Here is a 22,214-nt window from a genome sequence, read left to right on the forward strand (position 1 = left end):
CTCCTATCACATCTCTATATAATTTTAAAATTATCTCGGAGAAACTACTTTTTAATGTATGTACTCATTCTAATAATAACTATTCTAAATGCACTGAGAACAATGAGATATTAAGTGATTTCACTGTTTTCAGTCTGTTCTGAATCTACACTCTTTCAATAATTTAATCCTAAATTTGCTTTAAATTCAAATGTGCAATTTTAAGGACTTCAAGTAAGATGTATTATACCTTAACAATAACGCTCCAAAGCTACAAATCTCCAATTTTGACACAGTAGTAGATTTTTTTTTTACTGACCTACTGAAAACATGTTTTTGTAACTGTACAGTATCTAGCTGTGCGTTCTTAGGATATCATTACCTAAAATAACAAAACAGATTTCATATTCCTATAAATATTTCACTTCAAATAAAATTAATATTAAGTAGTGGCTTGAGAATTGTTACTTGTATACAAAAGCACCTTGTAAAACCTTCCATTTCATTGCTTATTATTATTAATTTAAATTGCAGCCAGTCAGAAATATTTTGAAAATTTGTATATTATTTGAAATATTATAACATGAAACTCATATTTGTAGTTTTATACTAACATTTGTAGTTTTATACTAATTATAGTTATATGAATGAAATCAATATTATAAATATTGACATCTGGACATGACCTGACTTTTGCACCCTTGAACCCACAGCAATTGTGTTTATCTGCACAAGAGCAAGTCCGTTAAAAAAAAAAAAATTATAGAATGGAAAACTCAGCACAGTGGCACACACCTTTAATCCCAGCATTCTTAGGTAGCGCAGATGACTCTCTCATTACTAGAGCCAGTTGCAAGCTAACAAGAGTTAACACGGAGACTCTATCAAAAACAAAACAAAACGGAACAATCCAGCATGGAGGAGGACATGCTCTAAGATCTCATCTCTAGCTAAGCTCTTGCAGGTGACGCCTGTTGGAGGAGGGAGAGCCATTTTTTCTTTGAGGAGTTGCCACATATTACGAACATATGGTGAAAACTACCTTTGATTAGTGGAATATGCATATTTTAAGGTAAATATGAAGTTAGGAAGGAGATCGGTTGGTCAGGGTAAGGGGAAGTGGGAAAGAAAGTAAGAAGGTTGATCTGAACAGAATACATTGTATGTATCTATGTATGAAATTCTGAAAAATTATATTAAAAAGAAAATAAATCCGTGCCGTGCTGAGCCACATGCAGCAGACAGGAACAGATGCAAAGACCGACAGGCAGACATTATGCAGAGGGTGAGGCATTGGAATAACGCAGACTTAAACTGTATGTTTCCATCAAATCCCTTCCCTCATGGCTCAGGGAGCCCTGGAGAAGAGGAGGCAATCCTATACCAAACAAAGGAAAGCCTTCCAGAAGTAGGAATCTAAACACCAAAACTCATGCAGAGAATGAGATCTGCTGTTCTAATTTCTGCTCAACGCTGGCTATACTCTATTAGCCAGGGCATTTATAATGTGAGCAGCGTTAGAAAAGATACCAGATAACAAAGAGTCAAAATTCTTTCTTTAACTAAGATGGTTCTGAAAATTATGTGGATTTTTGACCAAATTTTATAAATTAGAAAATATTAATTTCTTTTAATTTCAAAAATACATCATTAGGTGTCTAATAAAAGAGATGATAATTAATATTTATAAAGGAGAATTAGGGATAACTGTAATGTTTTGGCATGGGTTTTAAACTTACAGATCAGACTCGCTAATTGCACTCCAGGAGCTCCACCCAGGGCCTAGCTGTGGATCTCTGCATCCAGTTCCTGCAGTCATTGGATGAGAGTTCTAGCACGACAATTAGGGTGTTTGGCCATCCTATCACCAGAGTAGGTCAGTTCGGGCTGTCTCTCGACCATTGCCAGCAGTCTATTGTGGGGGTATCTTTGTGGATTTCTATGGGCCTCTCTAGCACTTTGCTTCTTCCTCTTCTCATGTGGTCTTCATTTACCATGGTCTCCTATTCCTTGTTCTCCCTCTCTGTTCTTGATCCAGCTGGGATCTCCCGTTTCCCCAAGCTCTCTTTCCCTTGACACTCGCCATTCCATGTACAGGCTATTCATGTAGATCTCATCCATTTCTCTGTCTGGCTGAGGGGCCCCCAACGGGATCAGGTCCTCTGAATAGGTGAGACAATTGATTTGCTTGATCTGTTACAGAGGCATCCAGGCAGTGGAACCGGACCCATGCTCAGTGAATGAGTTGGCTGTTTGAAACCTGGGGCTTATGCAGGGTTGCTTGGCTCAGCCTTGGAGGAGGGGACTGGACCTGCCTGGAGTGAGTCTACCAGGTTGATCTCAATCCTCAGGGGATGGTTTGCCCTGGAGGAGGTGGCAACAGGGGGGTGGGCTGGGGGGAAGGGGAGGGGGCGGGAGGGAGGAGAACAAGGGAATCCGTGGTTGATATGTAGAACTAAATTATATTGTAAAATAAAATAAAATAAAATTTAAAAAACTAAACTAACAGATCAGAATGACCAGAATAGAATATATTTTGATTTTAGGAAGTTGTATACATGATTCTACATGACGCTCTTTTGGACAAAATATCAAAATTTAGGGTAGTGGCACTTAATGGACAACAGTTATTGTTATATTTGAAATATCGATTGAAATGAAAGCTTCTGGTAGTATCTGATAGAGTCAAATCTATTATATACATATCATGAGGAAAAAGGAAATATTTATACTGTGTTTAATTTACAGCATTATTTCTAGTCCTACTGGGAACTATAAAGCAAAATTGCTACTTAAAAAAATCCCACAAGGTACAGTTTCCTAGTTTAGCAGAAATAAGGACTGAATTTCAACAATGTTACATAGTCTTCTTCATGTCTGGTGGCTAGTAACTGATGGATATGGTTACAAACTCACATAAGCAGGAAACTTTTGCAGTATCTATATCACTTAGGAAGAGAAAGGTAGGTCCACAATTACGTGGAGGCTGTGATAAAACACAAGGTCAAGATCTACAATAGAAACGTGTCAGAGGACTCCTGACCTAATATTGCCTTAAAAATGGCAAAATTGATTGAAAATACATAGAGTTGTAAAACGTTAACCAATAAATAACATAGTTATAAAATTGAGGTGTTGGCTATTATTCAATTGCATTAAAATAAATACATTAACTTTTAAATTAAAGGGAACAGTAGTAGAAAAAGATAGGAAATTACAGTTTTATTTGTTAGAGGGTGCTAGGAACCATTTGTTACTCCTTGGAATCATGCTTTAAAGAAGGCAAGTATTTCCTAAATGACAGATTTTGAATGAATGATGTAATGGGTTTATCTAGAAAAGTAGATGTTTTTCATACTAAGTAAGTTATAAAATTTTGCTTAATTTATGTATTATATGGTACAGTTTTTCTATACTAGGATAATATGATCTGAATATTGGTCTAATAAATGTAGTGTACAAGTCTCATAACTATAACTGTATGAAGGAAAATAGATCTAAATGACATAATGGTTTTGAAATTATTTTTTCATACCTGGGCAATACCTATTTTATAATTTGTATAAAAGTATGTTTTGCAATGATAATGTGTTTTTATTAACACTTATTATGGATGTTTTTATACTCAACATTGTAATTACTTAAAGAGCTTTAGTGGTAAGTTGTGGGGAATAGATGAAGTTCTGAACGAATGTATAATGTTAACATGATTATAGTCTTGTCCATGTCAAGGATGGCAATACCTAAGACCCATGGAAATGGCCAAGCTTTCCCTGAGGCTCATGGGAATGGCAAAGCCTACCTTTCATCCAAGAACAGATGTTAAGAAGATTAACCTTTAGCTAATACCAATGTGTACAGAATCTATCAACCACAGCCTTTCTCTAGATAGCTACAACCTGAATTTGCTCTTGCAAACACCCCCTACAAAGATTTGCTAACATAGCTCTTCCTCTTTCAGCTATGTTATAAATCTACTGCCTTGATTCAGATGAATAAAATAAGTGGTCTGAGTTCCTGCGCTGTTGGTGTATTTTTACCAGAAGACTTGACCCACTGGATCCTAGCTTTTCTGTATATGTGTCTGTAAAATTGTTCTTCCTTCATTTCCTGGTCACCCCAGTCAGGTTTTCAGGACACAGCCACAGCACTAAGTAAACATTTGTATATTGTGAAATTTCTATAAAAACCTAAAGATGTATTCAAATTTGTGCTGGAAAACTATTGGCATCTTGTTTTCATGACAATTAAAAATCAAACTATTCCTTTCACATTGTGATTATTTTCAATGGCTTTTTTTAGCAAAGACAATAATCTGTGTATGTATGTGTGCATATAAACTAAATATACACACATCATACACACATGCACATGAATATCAATGTGAAGAAAAATGGTCCCATAAAGCTTAACAGGTTGAATATTGATAATCCTAATAACTATTTTTGGACCTGATAATATTGTTTAGACCTTATTCAACACTTTGTAATGCAATATTTATTTAGTTGCATAGGAAAGATTTTGTGAGATTTTTTTCATTTCAAAAGAGTAGAAATGACTGTATATTCTGTTTTGGAGAAACTTGCACATCAATGTTAATTGTTGCTTTATTCACAATATCCAGGAAATGGAAAATATCCAGATGTTCACCAAACGATGAATGAATGATGAAAACCTGCTATATATCTATTCAACTGAATATTATTCTGCTATTAAAAACTGAAAATTTCACATAAATGTACGAGGCTGGAAATAAGTATTCTGAGTGTAGTAATCCAGACCAGAAAGACAGACACAACATATTGTCTCTCATAGTTGTATATTTTAAATATAAATAAGCATATATTTATATTTAAGATTAAATTAGAGCTAGAAACTAGTAAGTAGGTACATGAGATTTCAAAGGAAGGGAAATGGAATAATGGAATTTAGGCAGTATGAAGGAATAAAGGAAATAACGGAACAGGGATTAAAACATGGAGGAACATGAGAAGTCAGAGTTTATCATAGAAGATTTTAAAAAACCACATGACAACCTGCTACTGTAGAAGCTTCCCAAAAATAGATATATGGTTACAAAATGAGCTTAAATGAAGTTGTTCTATAATAAGGATAAAGTGTCTCTCCCAGACATCATAGATTATCAAACAAAAACTCAATTAGAGATATGGGTTACCCTTTTCAAATTGTTGTTAAGTGGTATCTTATAGACATCCCAAACATTATAGGCTCCTTAGTACCCTCCAGAATTTTGTTGCTGAAGACATCACATACTTTTGCTATAGGGCATTGGGAATCTGAGATGCTACTGATCAGAAAGACTTCTTTGTGTTGGCTAGTTTTCATAGTTCTACAAGATTTCTATGCCTACTACCCAGATAGAAAATGAATCATCAATCTTACCAAGGTGTGGAAACTGTGAGCTACAATAGCAACCAGACAGGCAAGATAGGACTGCCAGAGGAATAGTGGCATGAATGTCAGTTTATGCCTGAATTAAAATCCACTCCACAAGACTGAATTCAGGCCTGGTCCAGTCAACTCCACCCAAACCCATGTAGCTCGTTTAGTCATAGGACCTAGGAAAGAAATGACTATTATACTGTTAAATGGACAAAATGATAAAGTGACCTCTGAATTCTGATTTTTGTGCCAGTAGAGCAGTGTATCTCAAAACTGTAGTTAGAGGAGCTTCATTTTACAATACTGTGTGGTTAATGCATGCACACAGCTCACCAAGATGCAGAGATTAAGAAATTGGGGAGTGCTGAGGATTTAATGGGACATCCATATCCTATCCTGTTCCCTCAAGGTTCAGGGACAGTTATGGATATGGGGCAAAGATTACAAGAGTCAGAAGTAGTAGACATCTGCAGTGTAAGTATTTACTGGACTTGAAAGGGCCATTAAATGTGTGGATCACAGCGACTCTGACTGGCTTCATAAGACCTCCACTAGATCAGACCATTCAAAATCCCAGCGGGAGTTGGGCAGGGGCTCATGAGGCTCTATCCCTAGAAGAAGAGTTATTGGTAACTGAGGTCTGGTGGGGAAGAGAGAGAGGAGTTTTCTTTAGGAATCTGGCTGTAGAAAGCCTGTAGAAAGTGTATTGTCCTACACCACACAAATACAGGCAGTGAAAACTGGACTCAGTGTGTTAAAAAAAAAAAAAGAGCACACAAAGTTCAGAGGGAAAAATGTCAGTTGATAGGACAAGAATTGGAGAGGAGAAAGTGAGGGGTTGAAGTTGATAAAGTATGTAATATGTAAGATGAAGCTCTCAAACAATGAAAATCAAATAAAGGTTTAAATGAGTTTTAAACACACACACACACACACACACACACACACACACACATCAAATGAAGTCAAATGAGAAAGGGATGTATGGTTCTCTGTTCCTCCTTTCCCTCCTTGCTGAAGCTTTCTTTGTCAAGGCTAGTGTTTTACTTAGAAAATTAACACTGTTAAGCTGTTGGTCATTTCTTGTGGTAGTCTAGCAGGCTTCACACCCCCTTATTTACATATGTGAGTACATTATAAATCATCATATTCCTATAAGAGAGGAAATGTGACTCTTGTCTGAGTCACTTCACCAAGTATTATTTTTCAGAACCATCCATTGACCTGCAAATTTCACAATTGCGTATATTTTTTTCTAGTTGAATGAAATTCCATGGTGTATAAATGTCACAAGGGGAGGGAAAAAAACAACTTAATATATTTGAAAAGTGCCACAATGAAAACTACTACTTTGTATGTTGAAAGAAAGTTAAAAATTAAATGTACATGAACGAAAGAAAGCGGTAGGCTGAAGAGATGGCTCAGTGGTTAAGAGCACTGGATGCTCTTATAGATGATATGTTTAGTGACCAGCACCCACATGGTCACTCAAAAGCATCTGTAACTGTAGTTCCAGAGGATCTGATTCCTTTTCCTGAACTCCACAGACACTAGGCACACACGTAATACACAGCAGACATTCATGCAGACAAAACACGATACACATAAAATAACAACAATCAACATAAATCAATAGAATAAAAGCAAGAAAGAAGGTAGGTTAACCCAGGCACAAGTTATAAAGAAAACATAAAAACCTCTCTGGGTGATTGTAGCTTATCCAATGATAAGCTTTCAGTAATGAAATGAATTTAAGATAAAATATGACTTCTTTTGGTCATATTCACATTTGTAGTTCCCCAGGAGGCCTCCCACCACAACCTCTTACTCTCATCAATCTTTACTAAAGCATTTTTCAGAAAGTTATATAGAACCATAGATGGTTTTTGGAATCACACTTGCAGGTCATGTGTACAAGCTTCTAGTTCACAGCAAATAATCGTTCCTGATTTTAATGTTTCATGAAATTGGAATACAACTGTGTATTCTAAATCACTAGAAATGCAGAAAAAAATGATACTGTGAGTTCTGAGGTCCATGTGAAACACTATATAGCCAATCAGTTTTTTAAAAAATCAGAAAAACAATATTTTTAAGTGTTTGGCAGTTACTACTTAATAAAAAATTCAGATGTTTTATGCCAGTGTTTATATTTTCTTACAAGTTTAAATTTTAAATATGCTATAAATAACTAGTATTCACATGTTCAAAAAAGGCTAGCCTCTCCTCTACACTGTAAGAAATGTGGGCAACAAGGTGTGCAATACTGGATATAATAAGAAAACTACAAAACTTCTGACTCAGTCTGATTTTCTCATTTAATTGTTCTTAACAGAGCAAATAAAATAAAAACAATCTAATCTCTTTTGGACTATATAAGTGTTAGATTTGTATTTTAGAATAGAAAGAATAGCAGACACAATTGTCCTTTTTTTTCTTTTTTCTTTTTTTAGTATCATAAATATATTTTTACACAACACGCACACAGACACACACATTATATACACATACACACACAGAGAGACACACACACATGTATGTATGTGTGTGAGAGTATCGTCATATATATACATATTAACCTGTATTTCATTTTTTCCCATGAGCACATACATATGAGATATCCTTTATTTCTCATTATAAACCACTTCATTTGCTTACTTATCAAACTGTGAATAGGGTGACCACTGAGTACATTCTGAAACACTAACATGTTTGAACACATTGTGGTGTCTTGAATTTCTTTTATGGAAAGATGGAGACAACTGACCAACCCTCAACAAAATTTGATTACTATTTGTATGCAGGTAGCACAAAATCATCAATTAAAACAGTTGACAATCATCACACAGCATGGTAATATGCTTTGTGGAGCAGTTTTGTTATCTAATTCAAGGTAGTCTAGCATATTACCTAAAATCTAAATAAGACATGGGACAGACACTAATTCAATGGTGGTTTGGTGGTTAAGAGCACTTGTTGCTCTTACAAAGGACACTGGTTTGGCTCCCAGCATCCACATAAGATATCTCACAATGGCCTGTAACTTGAGTTCCATGGTATCTAAAACCCTCTTCTGGCTTCTGCAGTCACTGAACAGAAGTGGCATACATAGACACATAGGAACAAACAAATAAATGTTAAATAAATAAATGCATACATACAGGAAAGAAAAAAGAGAAGGAAGGAAAGAAGGAGGGAAGGGAGGGAGGGACGAAGGGAGGGAGGGAGGAAGGAAGAAAGGAAGGAAGGAAGGAAACAGAAACCATAAGTTCTGGTAGGAGAGATCTCCACAGATAGTAGAGTGTTGTCTGTTAATCAGAACAAACAAACAAAAGAATTCCTTCATTTGTTATTTGAAGGAATAGCCCATTGGCTACTGGAAAACAAAACAAAAGTAAACTAGTTTCTGCAGATTTTACCTTTCTTCCATATAAGACAGCCATTTAATCTTTCCCAAATATGATAAATTACAACAATTTCAATCACATGAATTTTAATACAAAAATTATAAAATCAATTTCAATTTTCTGCATATACGGAAACTATTTGGACAAAAGGACTAACTACAGGCCATCTCTCTTTGTCTGTTAATTACAGGTATCCAATGCAACCTTAAAATACTGAGTTTGACTTCTTTATTTTTTCCAACGGGAAGTTAGGAATGTACTTCTTCCCACAGAAAATTTATCAACAAGTGCTCAATTAAATGTTTTAAAACAATGAGCAGTGTTCATTTTCATAGAAATAACCAGAGAAAGGATGAGTTTTACCTCTGCTTTCCCACATCCCTACTTGCACAAAATAGTCTGTTGTAAAGATACCACATCTATGAGGAGGTATTAATTGCAGAAATACAGCAGTCAGTGAGAGCCTAAATTTCCAAGAAAAATATCCCAGTTTATGATTGCAACCAACTGCATATTCTCAGAGATTCTTTAATAAGAAGCTGTCTGATCATATAATGAATTGTCAATTCATGAATAAGTGTGTACAGTTGACAACTGTGTTTTAATTATCATCCAAGAAAAGAATTTTCTCATTTTAAATTATTCACATCACTCTTTTTGACTATTGGTTAAAATCGTGGAGCTATGAACATTAAAATATATGAATGACAGCAGCTTGAGCTACAGAATGATATGCAACCTCAAAAGTGGAAACAAAAATACAAGGGTGTGTGTAGTAAAACTGCAATAAAAACTGCTGAAATGATCAGCTTTTTCTGTGACACATCACATCCATGGGTTGCCTTCCAAAAGACAAACGTAGCAAAAGAGGAAGATAGGAAACCTGAAACAGGAAGACCTGCTTCAGAAACTCAGTGTACTGACAATTTGGCTAGGAAGTCCAAATGCTGATACTCCGAATTATCAGCCATTCTTTTTGTGTTTTGGTAACGCATATTCTCATGCAGTGTATGTCAAACGGAATTTTTTGATTCACATCTGACATTTCAAAGTTTCCGTTTTTGAAGTCCCCCAGTCTTAAATAAGTATCACATTGTCTTATTTGTTTGCTTAACGTAAGTTTTTCCCCAACATCTAGAGCTCCATGGTGCAAAATGTCGTTCTGTCTGTCTTCTGTTCCCGTATGCACTTTAATTTTTTTAATTGTAATTGGATTTTCAAATATAATGACAAATGTATCTCCTATTGAAGGTGGCTTTCCCCAAAAGTACTCATCAACACTGCTATAAGCCTTGCTTGCTTCATAGTTTTCAAAGACGTTCATGTTGGTGTAGAGACTTGCGGGAGGGTTATCGGGGATGTCGAATGACTCCTCTTCAAAGTCATCATCCTTCAGTTTATTCTCAGTTCCTTTATAGGATGAGTAATAGCCCATGTGCTGAAAGAGAGAAGGTTTAAACCGGATCACGTTTTTCTGAGCCAGCAGACCTCGGAAATGAGTCAATAGCCAATCACAAGGCATTTCTTGATAAAACATTAATAAAAAATGGGCCAGACGTGGGAGATCATGAGAATGATAGAGTTTACCAATGTAGCCAAGCTTTGAGAATTCAAGAGTTACCCAGTACGTTCCTTCTAAGGATGCAATGACTTTCTTGATCGCAGTTAAGAAATTTTTGGAACACCGAACATCATCTTCAAGCATTACATAATAGTCTGAAGTATTGGCACAAAAATTAAGCAGAAATGCATAGTCTACATTTTGCTTGGAGCGAAATCTGACTCTATCTTCTGGGTCATTGTAATTTCTTTTAAGACCATCCAAAACTGGATAATATTCTTCAGGAGCATGTATAACCATTAATCTTCCTGCAATAATGTGATGGGCAAATTTCTGCATAATATCTTGGACCATCATATCACGCCAGGATGAATTAAAGTCTGCTAGATGCACCACTACTGAAATTTCCTTTAATTCCTCATAGCTGGACTGTTCAAAAATTGATTTTATTGTCTCAAGTAAATAGTTTCCCTTTTTCCGTTTCACTGATGAGAGTCCAATTGTGAGATATCCTGAGCAAAATAAATCAGAGGAAGACAAATAAAATGTTAATAGGTTTCGAATAATGTAACAATAGGAATCAAATAACCAAGATTTACTTTCTTTAGGCCTGCAATTATAGTTAGTAAATCTAGTAAATGATTATGTATTGAACATTTTAAGATTAGAGTATTAAACTCGTTTATTAAGGGCTACAGTGTTTTATGTACATTATGTACATGAAATACAAATTATATCTCTTGAGCAATCTAATATGTACCTTATCAATATTGTTTTTGAATTACGAAAATGAAAGTATTCTAAAATATTCTCTATCTTAATATCCCTATATATTACCATTATAAAAGGGAGACAGAAGTTTATATACAAACATATTTACAAACAAGTCAGGCACAGCACTTCATATCTGTAGTCTTAGCAATTGGATGATGGAGCCAAAAGGACTGCCCTGAGTTTGAGCATAGTTTGGTATTCACTTTGACTCAAAAACCAAAACAAGACGAAAACAAATGAACAGTGTAAAAAATAATAAATAGTATCTACAAAAGTAAAGGGAATTTTATAATTAAGGCTTGCAAGCTAGACTCAAGTAGTGAGAAAGAAAAAAGACTGGGCATTTATTTAAATCATCTACAAAATTTCCAGAGACTGTATATTTCAGTTTCCATATCAAATCACTATCTTTACTCAAAGAATTAATAGGCAGACTTCATAGTTGTATTTTGAAATTTGCCTGATATGTCTTATAGAAAATAAAGTTTCATATAATTTATTTAAAAAAAATAATCGTGTCACTCCCCAAACACATGGTTCCAAGCTATGAATTTACTGTGTCATTTGTTTTGAAAGATATTTTGCACTGATATTCATTGGAAAAAGTTTTCTTAGATTTAAGTAAAAAAGCAAGAACTGGATATTTTTAGGGTAAAAAATATCCCCAAGTGCATACTGTCTACCCCTGACAAGCATTATCATCTTTCTAAAGTCTAATTTCATATCATGAAGATTCAATAAAATTTCTTAATAACCATTGGGTGAAAACAAATATCTTCATGTGTGTAAAGCTTAGGGAGTTAATATGGGCCTTTTCCTGATACAATAGGTATGTATAACAAGCCCAGCAAATGTCATTCCTCTCTTTTGCCATTCCTATCTGGGATGTATAACATAAGTCACTGACACCCAGTTAACAATCTATTGTGTTCCTGCCAATCTGTAGTGGTAACCACATGCTGGATGAAACTTCATTCTTTGTGCTTTTAATTCCACTCTTTTAAAACCCAGACCACACAGAAGCCACTTAAAGGAGCTCTACATTTTGAATGTTTGTATTTTTTTCCCAATAAGAAAATCTTTTTCATATTGGCTTGAGTAAAACTTTGTTGTCTTCCTGAATCCTCCTCAACTCGAATTTTAAGATGACAAATCATTGGAACAATCATAATGTTTATGAGAGTGCCAGTAATTAAATCTCAACTTCTGGCAACCAGAACCATGAGACAATAAAAAAAAATCTCCTAGCTTATGATAATCTATGATAACCCTTTATAAAATAGTACACTATCAAAATCACATTCAAAATTACTTAGAAATTATAAAACCAAACTATCAAAGATTGGAAAGAAAACAACATAGAAATATTTTCAGGTTAAATTTCTGATTTTAAAGTCAATGGATAATTATTTATCTCTTTTATGGCCCTATAACAATTTTCTAAATGCTTTTAATTAAAATTTGGTATGTTAACATTTACTGGGTCAGAAAGCTTTTGCAAAGTTTAAAGAATGTTGGATCTTTCTTAAGCTATAGATCTCACTAATCTCTTCATATTGTGTTACAGAAACATAACAAATTATCATTATTTTTATGCAAATTTCAGTGTTTAATGAAATTTTTATTAAAAGTAATTAGGGATACTTACGCTTTCTCTGTAAAGGTGTCGCAGCTAGGTAGCGATAGGTGACATTTATAGTTCCTGAGAAGTTAGATAAATCCTTGAATGTGTGGACATAGCGTTCAGAATTAAGTTGATGTGTGGATGTTTCTCTTATGAGCTGCTTGTCACCTTCCTAAATACAAAAAATGTACATGCAAAATTAATAAACAATAAGTGGCCACAGATTAGGTGACTATCTCCTTACACAATGGAGATATGTGTAGTGTGACTATTTAGAAAGTTGTGTAAATCTCAATTATTAGCCCATAATCACAAGGTCATTAACATTGACCTGATTTCTTACCTTTAGCTTCTGCTTTAAACTTTCTCACATTTAATCATTATTTTGAAACCCATTTGTTTTTCTATAGCATGAACTATTATTCTATTTTTCAGCAAATCAATCCTTACTTGAAAATCCCCATTGCCAACACTTTAAAATTCTGAAATTTTCTTCCAGATTCCTCAGAATTTGAGCCATATTAATCTACTTACCCTTCTACAATGGCTTTCAAATGAAAAAAAAAAGTATTGATTATAACATTTAAGGAAAGGGTAGGAAGTGTTAACTATAAATAAACAATTTAGATTAGGAGAGATTTGTTACAAAGTTTTATTGACTCATTTACAGATGATCTTATAAGGCTATTATGGTGGATTGAATGAAAGAAACCCCCGTTTGCTCATAGGCATTGACACTATTAGGAGGTGTGGCCTTTAGGAGTAAGTGTGGACTTGTTGGACTAAATGTATCACTGAGAGTGGGCTTGGAGGTTTCAAATACTCAAGGCAGTTCCACTGTCACTGTGTCTGTTACCAGGAGATTGGGGTGTAGAACTCCCAGCTACATCTCCAGCACCATGACACCCTGAATGAAACCATGCTTCCTGCTCTGATGGCAATCGACTAAACCTCTAAGCCTGCAAGCCAGACCCAATGAAATCCTTTCCTTTAAGAGAATTGCTGCAGTCATGGTGTCTTTTCATAGTAATAGATCATTGACTAAGACAGCCACATAATTTCAAATTGTTGAGAAAGGATAGCCATCATCCTTTTGACATAAAATTGCTCATCTAAATATGTCCTCCAATAGCATAAATTAGCGTACATTTGTGCCTAGTCAGAATGAGTGGAGATCTTGTTGGCATCTCATCTTTCTTATTGTCATCTTTCTCTCTGTGTGTATATATGCACATGTGAATACTTGTTTTTGTTTGATGTTTTGGCTAAGATAATAAATTAAGATTATTTATATTCATTACAATTAATGTTTTGGTGATGGAATTTTGTGTCATTACATCAACAGAAGTACTTACATTTAAGAAAATTTTCAAATTCAGGTTAACTATGTCCTGTTAGCTATTATTTGCTTTTGTTTTCTATAAGCTTTGATACAAGTTCAATGGTAGATTTTGATGATCTTATGAAGTTATTAGATTATTAGGTTATTTTTTGGTCATATATACTGTGATTTCCTACCACATATTTTGAGAGAATCTGATTGGGAAGCCATGCTTCTTTTTGGTAAGTTGTCCACTTCACTGTGTGTTTTTAAGTAGATACATTTCTAGTGCTTGTGGTAGCAACTTATGTGTCAAGTGCAAGCCACTAAGACTGTAGAAAAGTAAATTCTTTAAATGAATTTTGCCTTGAGTACTTATCTGTGGTCAATAAAACTTTAATTAAAACTACTCTAAAAGATTGGATAAGATTCAGACACAAGTTTTACCTTGATTAGAGCACTGAATACTTAGTTACTGATTCAAAGGGGAAAGACATAATTAAACTTTAAAATCCATGGGCACATTTTTTTTCATAGGATAAAAAAGAATTACTGGAATATAACAGGAGAGCTAGGAATTCTTAACTATGGGCTATACAATTAAATTAAGGAAATTCAATCCTACAATCTTTCAAATATTTAAGTATTATCATGAAATTTATTCTGTCTGTGCTAACATATTTCTATCTTTTATATCATTTTAATAATTTGAACAAAGAAATTTTAACAAGGTTTATAGGATATTTATCATGTTCAAAAGCAAAATACACCTGAAATATCAGCAATACAAGATTAAATAAAAATTTCTTTAAAAAATATTATTTGAATATTCACTGAATTCTGATTATCCTAACTCTCTCATGCATAAATAATTTTATCTATTTCTATAGATCAACAGGTATATGTATTTAATTAATGTATTAAACATACAATTTAGAATTGCTACAAAGTAACTACAAATTATCACATAGATTAATTCAACAATAATGTAATAGTGTATATCAATATTAAAAGACATTTCTACAAACCCACAGTTGTCTCTACACTGTATACATTTTTATATTCTGTTATTACATGAGGTTACTGCCAAAGAAACCATAAGATACTGAGTGTTATTTTTAAAAATTCTTTCCTGAGCATGTAAAAGTCTGGACCTTTTCTGTGATAAAATGGAATATATTCATTTTGGTTGAAGGACGTAGCAGAATATAAAATGAAACAGAACTGATATAGAAGTAATTAATTCAGTTCTCAAGAACAAGCTTCCTAATACTTTTAGCATCAATAAAAATGTAACTTTCACCTGAGCCTGTCTGGTTGGCTGCTTTTCAGAGGTGACTGACTGAACATCCAGGCTCCCTGGATGCCTTCTTTTCTGCAGTAACTATGCTATAGTGTGTGTCTCAGTAATAAGGCAAAGCTTTATGACAATCATTTTCTGGATGGTAATACAATTCAATGGACTCACTACAGTCTAAATATATACCCTGGTGGCTACTTTGAAGATGCTCACAGCTGAGAGGCTATGTTGATTGGGCATGCAATGTCGCTGCCACTTAGTTTTCCTTGTAAAGTATTTGTCTCTTCCACTGAGTTATGTTTCCCTTCCGATGAAAGTCACTTATCTTTCTAAAACTAAAACAAATATACCAAGACATTAATATGCCTATAGTTTCAAACCACAAATAATATTTCTATCAAAAGGAGAATTGAATGTGGTAAATAACTCTAGAGACTACTAATTCTGTTCATCTGATTTCTCAGAATTACAAGTATTGTTTCAGCAATACAAGAGAAAGACACTGCAGTTTATGCTTAGAAAATTGTATGCACTATGACATTATGGAGGCAAGATAAAACCCAAGAGAGATAAGCTTATGAAAAATAAAATTAAAGAGGAAAGAGGAAAAGTGTTAAGCAGAAACTATATTGTATTTTATTACCAGAGACAGTTTTCAATAAATATTCACATTTAAGAAGTGCATATTATAAAATAAGATTTATTTGTGTAGAAGTTGTATAAATTGGGTTACTCAACTCTGCATTTTGATTGGTTGTGATTTTCTGTAGTGATCTCTGTGTGTTGCAAAGAGAAGTTTTCTTGATGAGGGGTAAGAAACATGCTTATCTCTGGGTATAAAGACAAATATTTAGAATGTAGTTGGGGATCATGCTAGTTTTCTACAGTGATGGTTCTCTTCCAAGATCCATGAATTCACTGGCCCTGGGCAGGAGGCTAGGTTTCCACTATTAGGTATGATTTCCCTTACATCAAGTGGGTCTTAAGTCCAATTATAGAGCTCTTGTTTGCCACAAAGCTATGCATGTCACTATTGTATGTTTGGGGTTCTGCCCCATGCCTGTCGTAGCAGTGGTTCATAGGCATCATAGCTGGATAAGGACACAATTCCTATACCTAAGCCTTAGGGAACTGTTGTGGAAGAGGGGGTGGAAACACTTTAAGATCCAGAGGGAAAATGGAGTTTGCCATAAAATTCTGTCTTCTAGGAATATCACAAGCTACACTAATAAAGTCTCACCAACATGATTGCCAAAACTTGTGTTGAACAAGGACAATAACAATAGATATGCTAGTGTGGATGGGGAAAAGCCCACTAGGTCTCAGTTCTACCCAAAGAGCTACAGACCACTAAATAATGCATAGAACAGGAGAAATAGTCTTCTCCTGGAGGAAAAAAAAAAAAAAAAAAAAAAAAAAAAAAGAACACTAACTGGTTATCCATTACCAAATGGGGCACGCACATGTATGTGTGTGTGTGTGTGTGTGTGTGTGCGCATGTGTACACAGGTGCACGTGTCCATAACAGCAATTAAAAACAGGACAGGATCAGAATTTGAAAGAAAGCTAAAATGGGTATTTGGGGGAGTTTTTAGGGGAGATGTAAGGGGAATATTGTAATTATATGATCTAAAAATAAAGTAAATAATTTTAAATGATTTTTTTTATTGTATTTGTATGTGCCTACATAAATTGATGTGCAGTGCAAATATGCAAATGGCATTGGAGTATGGAAGAAGGCATTAAATTTCCAGGAACTGGAGTTTCAACGGTTTGTGAGCCACAGTGTGGGTGCTGAAAATATAATTCTGAGTCCTCTGAATTATCATTAAGAACTCTTAAGCACTGAGTCATGTTGTCAGCCTTCTTGAAATATAGTTTTTATGAAATTTAACATTATTGATTGAAAGAATATGGTAACTCCATATAAAGACTTAAGGGCTGAAGTTCATCATGAAATACAGTTTTACCTACAAATCTACTAAACAGATCAACAAATTAAAATACCATTAATGAATTAACATTAAAGATGTATTTAACATTCTGTATAATTTACTTATATAATTAAAGTGATCAAATTTAATCCTAAGTAACAACCTTTCCACTCCACTTATACTGCTTTTCAAATTTGATTAGTGATATGTTTTATATTAATAGAAACATTTAGTCAAACAATACTCTTTAGTAGAAAAATCTATAATAACTTCATACATTAAAATGATGTCGTTTTGACCATGCTTAGAGGACTTCACTAAACTTCTCAAACCAAGGCACCAACTTCAGATTTTTCTTACTGAATTATACATCTAGTATATTTTAATTTAAAGAATGCTTATGATATAAATATATTTGTTGTTCCAAATACAAAAATATATTACACATTGGGACTAGAAAATTATGTCTAATACAACCTAGTTAACAAATACTATTTTGAGGTTGTCAATAATATTATAGAAAATTTGTTTGTTTTTTAAAGAATTTTAATTTGGCTATCTAAGAAAAAGGAAAGGATTTTGAAGGATTCAGGGAAGGGGGAGAGTATGATCAAAATACATTTATGTATAATTTTTTTAAATAATAAGAAAACAAAATTTTAATACTAATATTGATAAGTGGCAAAATAAAGGGCATTATTTTCAAGAAAATTTCAATAGTAAGTTGTAAAATAGGGAGGGTAGAAATAATGTTATCAAGAAAAATTTGTTTAGTCTATACATTTCACATTAAAGTTCAATGATTTTAATATTTTAATATATATGAAATTAGTGTATACTATCTGTATTATATGATATATATAATATTATATTAAAATTTTTATAATGTAATATATGACTATATATGTATATGTGTGTGTGTATCAGCCACCATATAGTATTTAAGAAAAAAATAAACAAGAGTAAAACAGGCTCAGTGTTGACATTATATAGCTAAAAGTATACATTTAGGATATATGCATAAATAATTCTACTCATATGAATACTGTCTGTTATATCAAGGTTGGGGTACAAGCAGACTGACACAAAGTTCACTGAGAATGTTTTTTGAACTAAAAATAATGTCTCCAAAACTTACCAGAACATAGCTATCTTCAATGTACAAGTTCATGAATAGAAGAAAAACAACAAGAACTCCCAAGAAAGACACTGTAGAACGCTTTCGCAAGCATCTCATTTTATCCAGCATTTGAAAAATATATTTCATTTGATAAAATTTAAACATCTTCTCCTGTGGAAAAGAGGTAAAAAAAATACTAGCAATTAATTTACAGTGTGAATATTATAATCTCATCATTCAAATATTTGAGCTAAAATTTCATTTCAAAGTTCATACATAATATTAGCATTTATCAATGCATCATATATATCTACATTATCAGGGTTAATTATAAAGACAGCAAGTGGATTAATATAGAAGAAAGGAAACAAAACATTTTTTGAACAATTTACTCTCTAAGAAGTAAAATATAACCTATATTTTAATACAATGTGTTTTTCCAATCTAATACAATTTCATTACTTGGAATTACAAAATCTCATTAAAATAACAAAAATATGAGGGGTGGAAGAAGACAGCACCATGAAGCCAGGGTAGCGATAAATCTACAACTCAAAGCTAATGTAAAATTTGCCAAAATTTAAATTCTTTACATCTCACTTTTAGAATACCTAATGAAATATTAATGATTTGTTAGAATGGACATCGTTTCCTCAGAATACTTTCCAGCTTCTAACTTGACATGTCTAAGTACTTCCAATTCCGTAATTACTGAGTATGACACATGTAATTAAAACCAATGTTATAGTGGAGTTCCTCTTCATAATATAAGATGACGGGAGCTGAAGAGCAGGGCTTGGTTTTGGTTGTGTTATATTGTACTGCACTGCACTGTATCAATAAAAAGCCTAAGAGTGTCTACATGAAAGCATAAAATCAAGCAAATACCATAAGATTGGGTGAGTTAGGATGGAAGTCCAACTCTGAAACAGTTTTGAAATGAAAGCAGTGTTTGGAAGTGAATGTGATCCAGGAACTTTGAAAGAAAGATTTTAGGAACAGTCTGATGACTATGGAAACACTAAAAGTCTAAGTTAAATGTGTCTTAGGGTTCTGGATGTAGCCTTGCCATATACAACAAGAGCTGATTTCCTACCCTCACTATTAAAACAGGGAATTATGGCTTGAATATAGTAGTAAAGGTTCATGGGAGGCAGTTACCAAACATAATCGATATTTTTTTAATTGTTCAAAAGTTACAGTGGTGACTTTTGCCATTCTTAAAAGAATTGAGAGTAATTGTAAGTCAGGGTTCAAGTGATGCCAACCATCAAAATACAGGTAGGGCTAATGTCTTAAAAGGTAGCTAAAGTTTGAGATATACTATTAATGTTTGAGAAAATGTATATTGTTGCTAACTTAAACTGTTACTTTATTGTGATCAATAGCCCCCCCCCCCTTTAGTTCCTTCAAAAATAGGAACTGTTAAAATACCAGGTCAATAAAAGAAATCTCATTGCAGACCCCTGGGGCTGTCTTTCTGTGTGTCTGTCTCAGAGGTTACTCTCTCATTAGGTCTTTCCTTTGTCTTGCATCTGCTTGTAAATTCTTCTCCACCTAGTCAGCTCAAGAATTCCACACTTGGGTAATGTCTCCTTGGGCCATAGCTTAGAAACTGTTAGTGGGAGGCTAATATCACCACTATATTTGTTTCTTTTTTAAATCAAAGTTTATCACTCAATTCTGCTTGATACCAATGTCTGAAGACACTGCTTCATAGGTGCTAGTCTAGTGTTTTGGTTGTTTAAGGAAATTAGAAATGTAGCGCTTATTTCTTACTGTGGTCACAAGCATCTTCCTGGTAAAGAGCTCTTTAAAATTGCCTCTATTATCTTGAAAAGAACTGCTTTATTTTTGTCTTTCTTCATTTATTGCTAATCAAATCCAATCTGTCTTTATTCCTAATATAAATGGACTGTTTGACTTACAGGCTTGTTAAATATTTCTTTATCTTTCAATTTGAATCAAAAATATCTTAAAGTTATCTATTCCTATTTGAACATAGCACCCAGGGTTTAGTTGGAAAGTTTATCAAGAAACAGACTACTGTTGATCACTTGAATCATTTTGATATTGAATTATAGGTTTTATTTTAAAAGAGATGTAAGGGATATAGTATAAGAGCTGTATGTGAAAGCTATATGTTATGAAAATGCAAAAATATAATCAGTTAAAACTGGATTGTGTGGAAAAGTTTGGAGAAGTGTGTTAGAAGAGCCTTAGAATGCTGTAAGCACAGCTTGATGGGATATACTGGTGGAAGAACAAGATGCCATTTAAAGATGAGTAGGACCATGTTCTGGTCCTGACTGAGCTCTGCTTCCTGAATGGACAAGATACAACAGGGGTTGCCATAGACTTCTACAGCCTAGGTCTGAACCACTTTATTATCATGCCTTCCTGCCATGATGAACTGTATATCCTGAACTGTAAGCAAGGGTCACCTTTCTTTTTATATACATCTACACACTATAGAGAACAAGTATGAGTTAAAGAACACAAATTAAAGGAAACATTATAGGTATGGAAATAAAGAGAATAAAATGGCACTAATATCATAACTAAAAACATTAGAAAACACTAACTACTAAAACAAAATATCAAGGCTTCTAAATACCAATTAGGCAAATTAAAAATCCTAAAAACAATTATATAGGAAATATATTTAATAATTTTATGTAATAGAATATTATTTTGCTAACAGTTTTGAATAACATATCAGTAATATCAATAAATGCAAATGGACAGCTTATATTTTAAAACAAAAGATTCTTGCATATGCACATACACTCCCACATGTGTATGTGCACCCCCCTCACACAGTGTGAACCCTAAGTTTAAGCTGCACAACAAAACATACAAAAAACTGAAGTCATTTACAAAGGCTAGTGACAACGGGATGAACAAAATAGAGTAATCAAGAAAGACAAGGAACCATGGTTTGCTAGGTTGATTTAAATGCAGTTGAATATAAGCAACAAAGGAAAGAAATGACATAATTATCACTTTACAATACCAAATGCTACAATCGTGAACAAGATATTGTTATATTACATAGTGAACAACTTTCTTCCTCTAGAAGACCTAATGTTAAAAGTGAAATCTTGTTAGATTTTTCATCTTACAAACGAGGAAAATAGCCAAATATCATACTAGCAAAATGTTCAAATAAGAAAATTCTTGGAAATTGTAAGTATTGGTGTGTGTTCTACACTAGGGAAATTTATATTGTCTCAAGTCATCACGGTTTAAATATTCTTTTTGCTTTTAAACAGAGAATTTAGAAAACCCAAATTAGCTATTTCTATTAGAAATATTTATGTGCCTTGGTTAACCAAGCATATATAATATATAAATATCTTTTCTATTGGTTTCTAAACAATAATTGAAAATGATCCATCCAAGAAGGAGAAAATCGCATCCATTGACCTATTAGTGGTTATCATGGTGTGGTAGAAACTTGATGAAGAGCAATGAAGAGATAAAAGCCAGCTGAGTCCTATGTAGTAGAATAGAGATTTCTGATGGCCTGAGGTGCACTCTGAACTCAGTCTTTATATCTGAGTAGACGCCAAAAGATCATTCCTCATAGAGAGGCTGTGTATAAATAGACAGCAAGTTGATATCATTCACCCCTCATCTACTAATAGGAAAACACACCACATTTAATAAAGCATACTTAACACCTCACCCCACACAGTCTTGTAGTGTTAAACTAAATCTTTGATATATAGTTGCAAATAAATGAACATGCATTGATAATATAAATTTCATCAATCACACAAGTACCT

The 22,214-nt window shown here is 33.6% G+C and overlaps 1 protein-coding gene across 1 annotated transcript; it reads right to left on the bottom strand.

Moving 5' to 3' along the window:
• Positions 1–9,020: 9,020 nt before the first annotated feature.
• On the bottom strand, positions 9,021–18,597 carry Mgat4c (MGAT4 family member C). The gene is made up of 3 exons (XM_028883521.2): positions 18,442–18,597; positions 12,773–12,920; positions 9,021–10,862 (listed from the first exon to the last, which is right to left on the bottom strand). The coding sequence occupies exons 1-3, from the start codon at positions 18,586–18,588 to the stop codon at positions 9,721–9,723; spliced, it is 1,437 nt and encodes a 478-aa protein (XP_028739354.1). The 5' UTR covers positions 18,589–18,597; the 3' UTR covers positions 9,021–9,720.
• Between the last annotated feature and the right edge of the window lie 3,617 nt (positions 18,598–22,214).

The sequence above is a fragment of the Peromyscus leucopus genome, chromosome 18 (genome assembly GCF_004664715.2).
Source record: "Peromyscus leucopus breed LL Stock chromosome 18, UCI_PerLeu_2.1, whole genome shotgun sequence".
In the NCBI taxonomy this organism is placed as follows: domain Eukaryota; kingdom Metazoa; phylum Chordata; class Mammalia; order Rodentia; family Cricetidae; genus Peromyscus; species Peromyscus leucopus.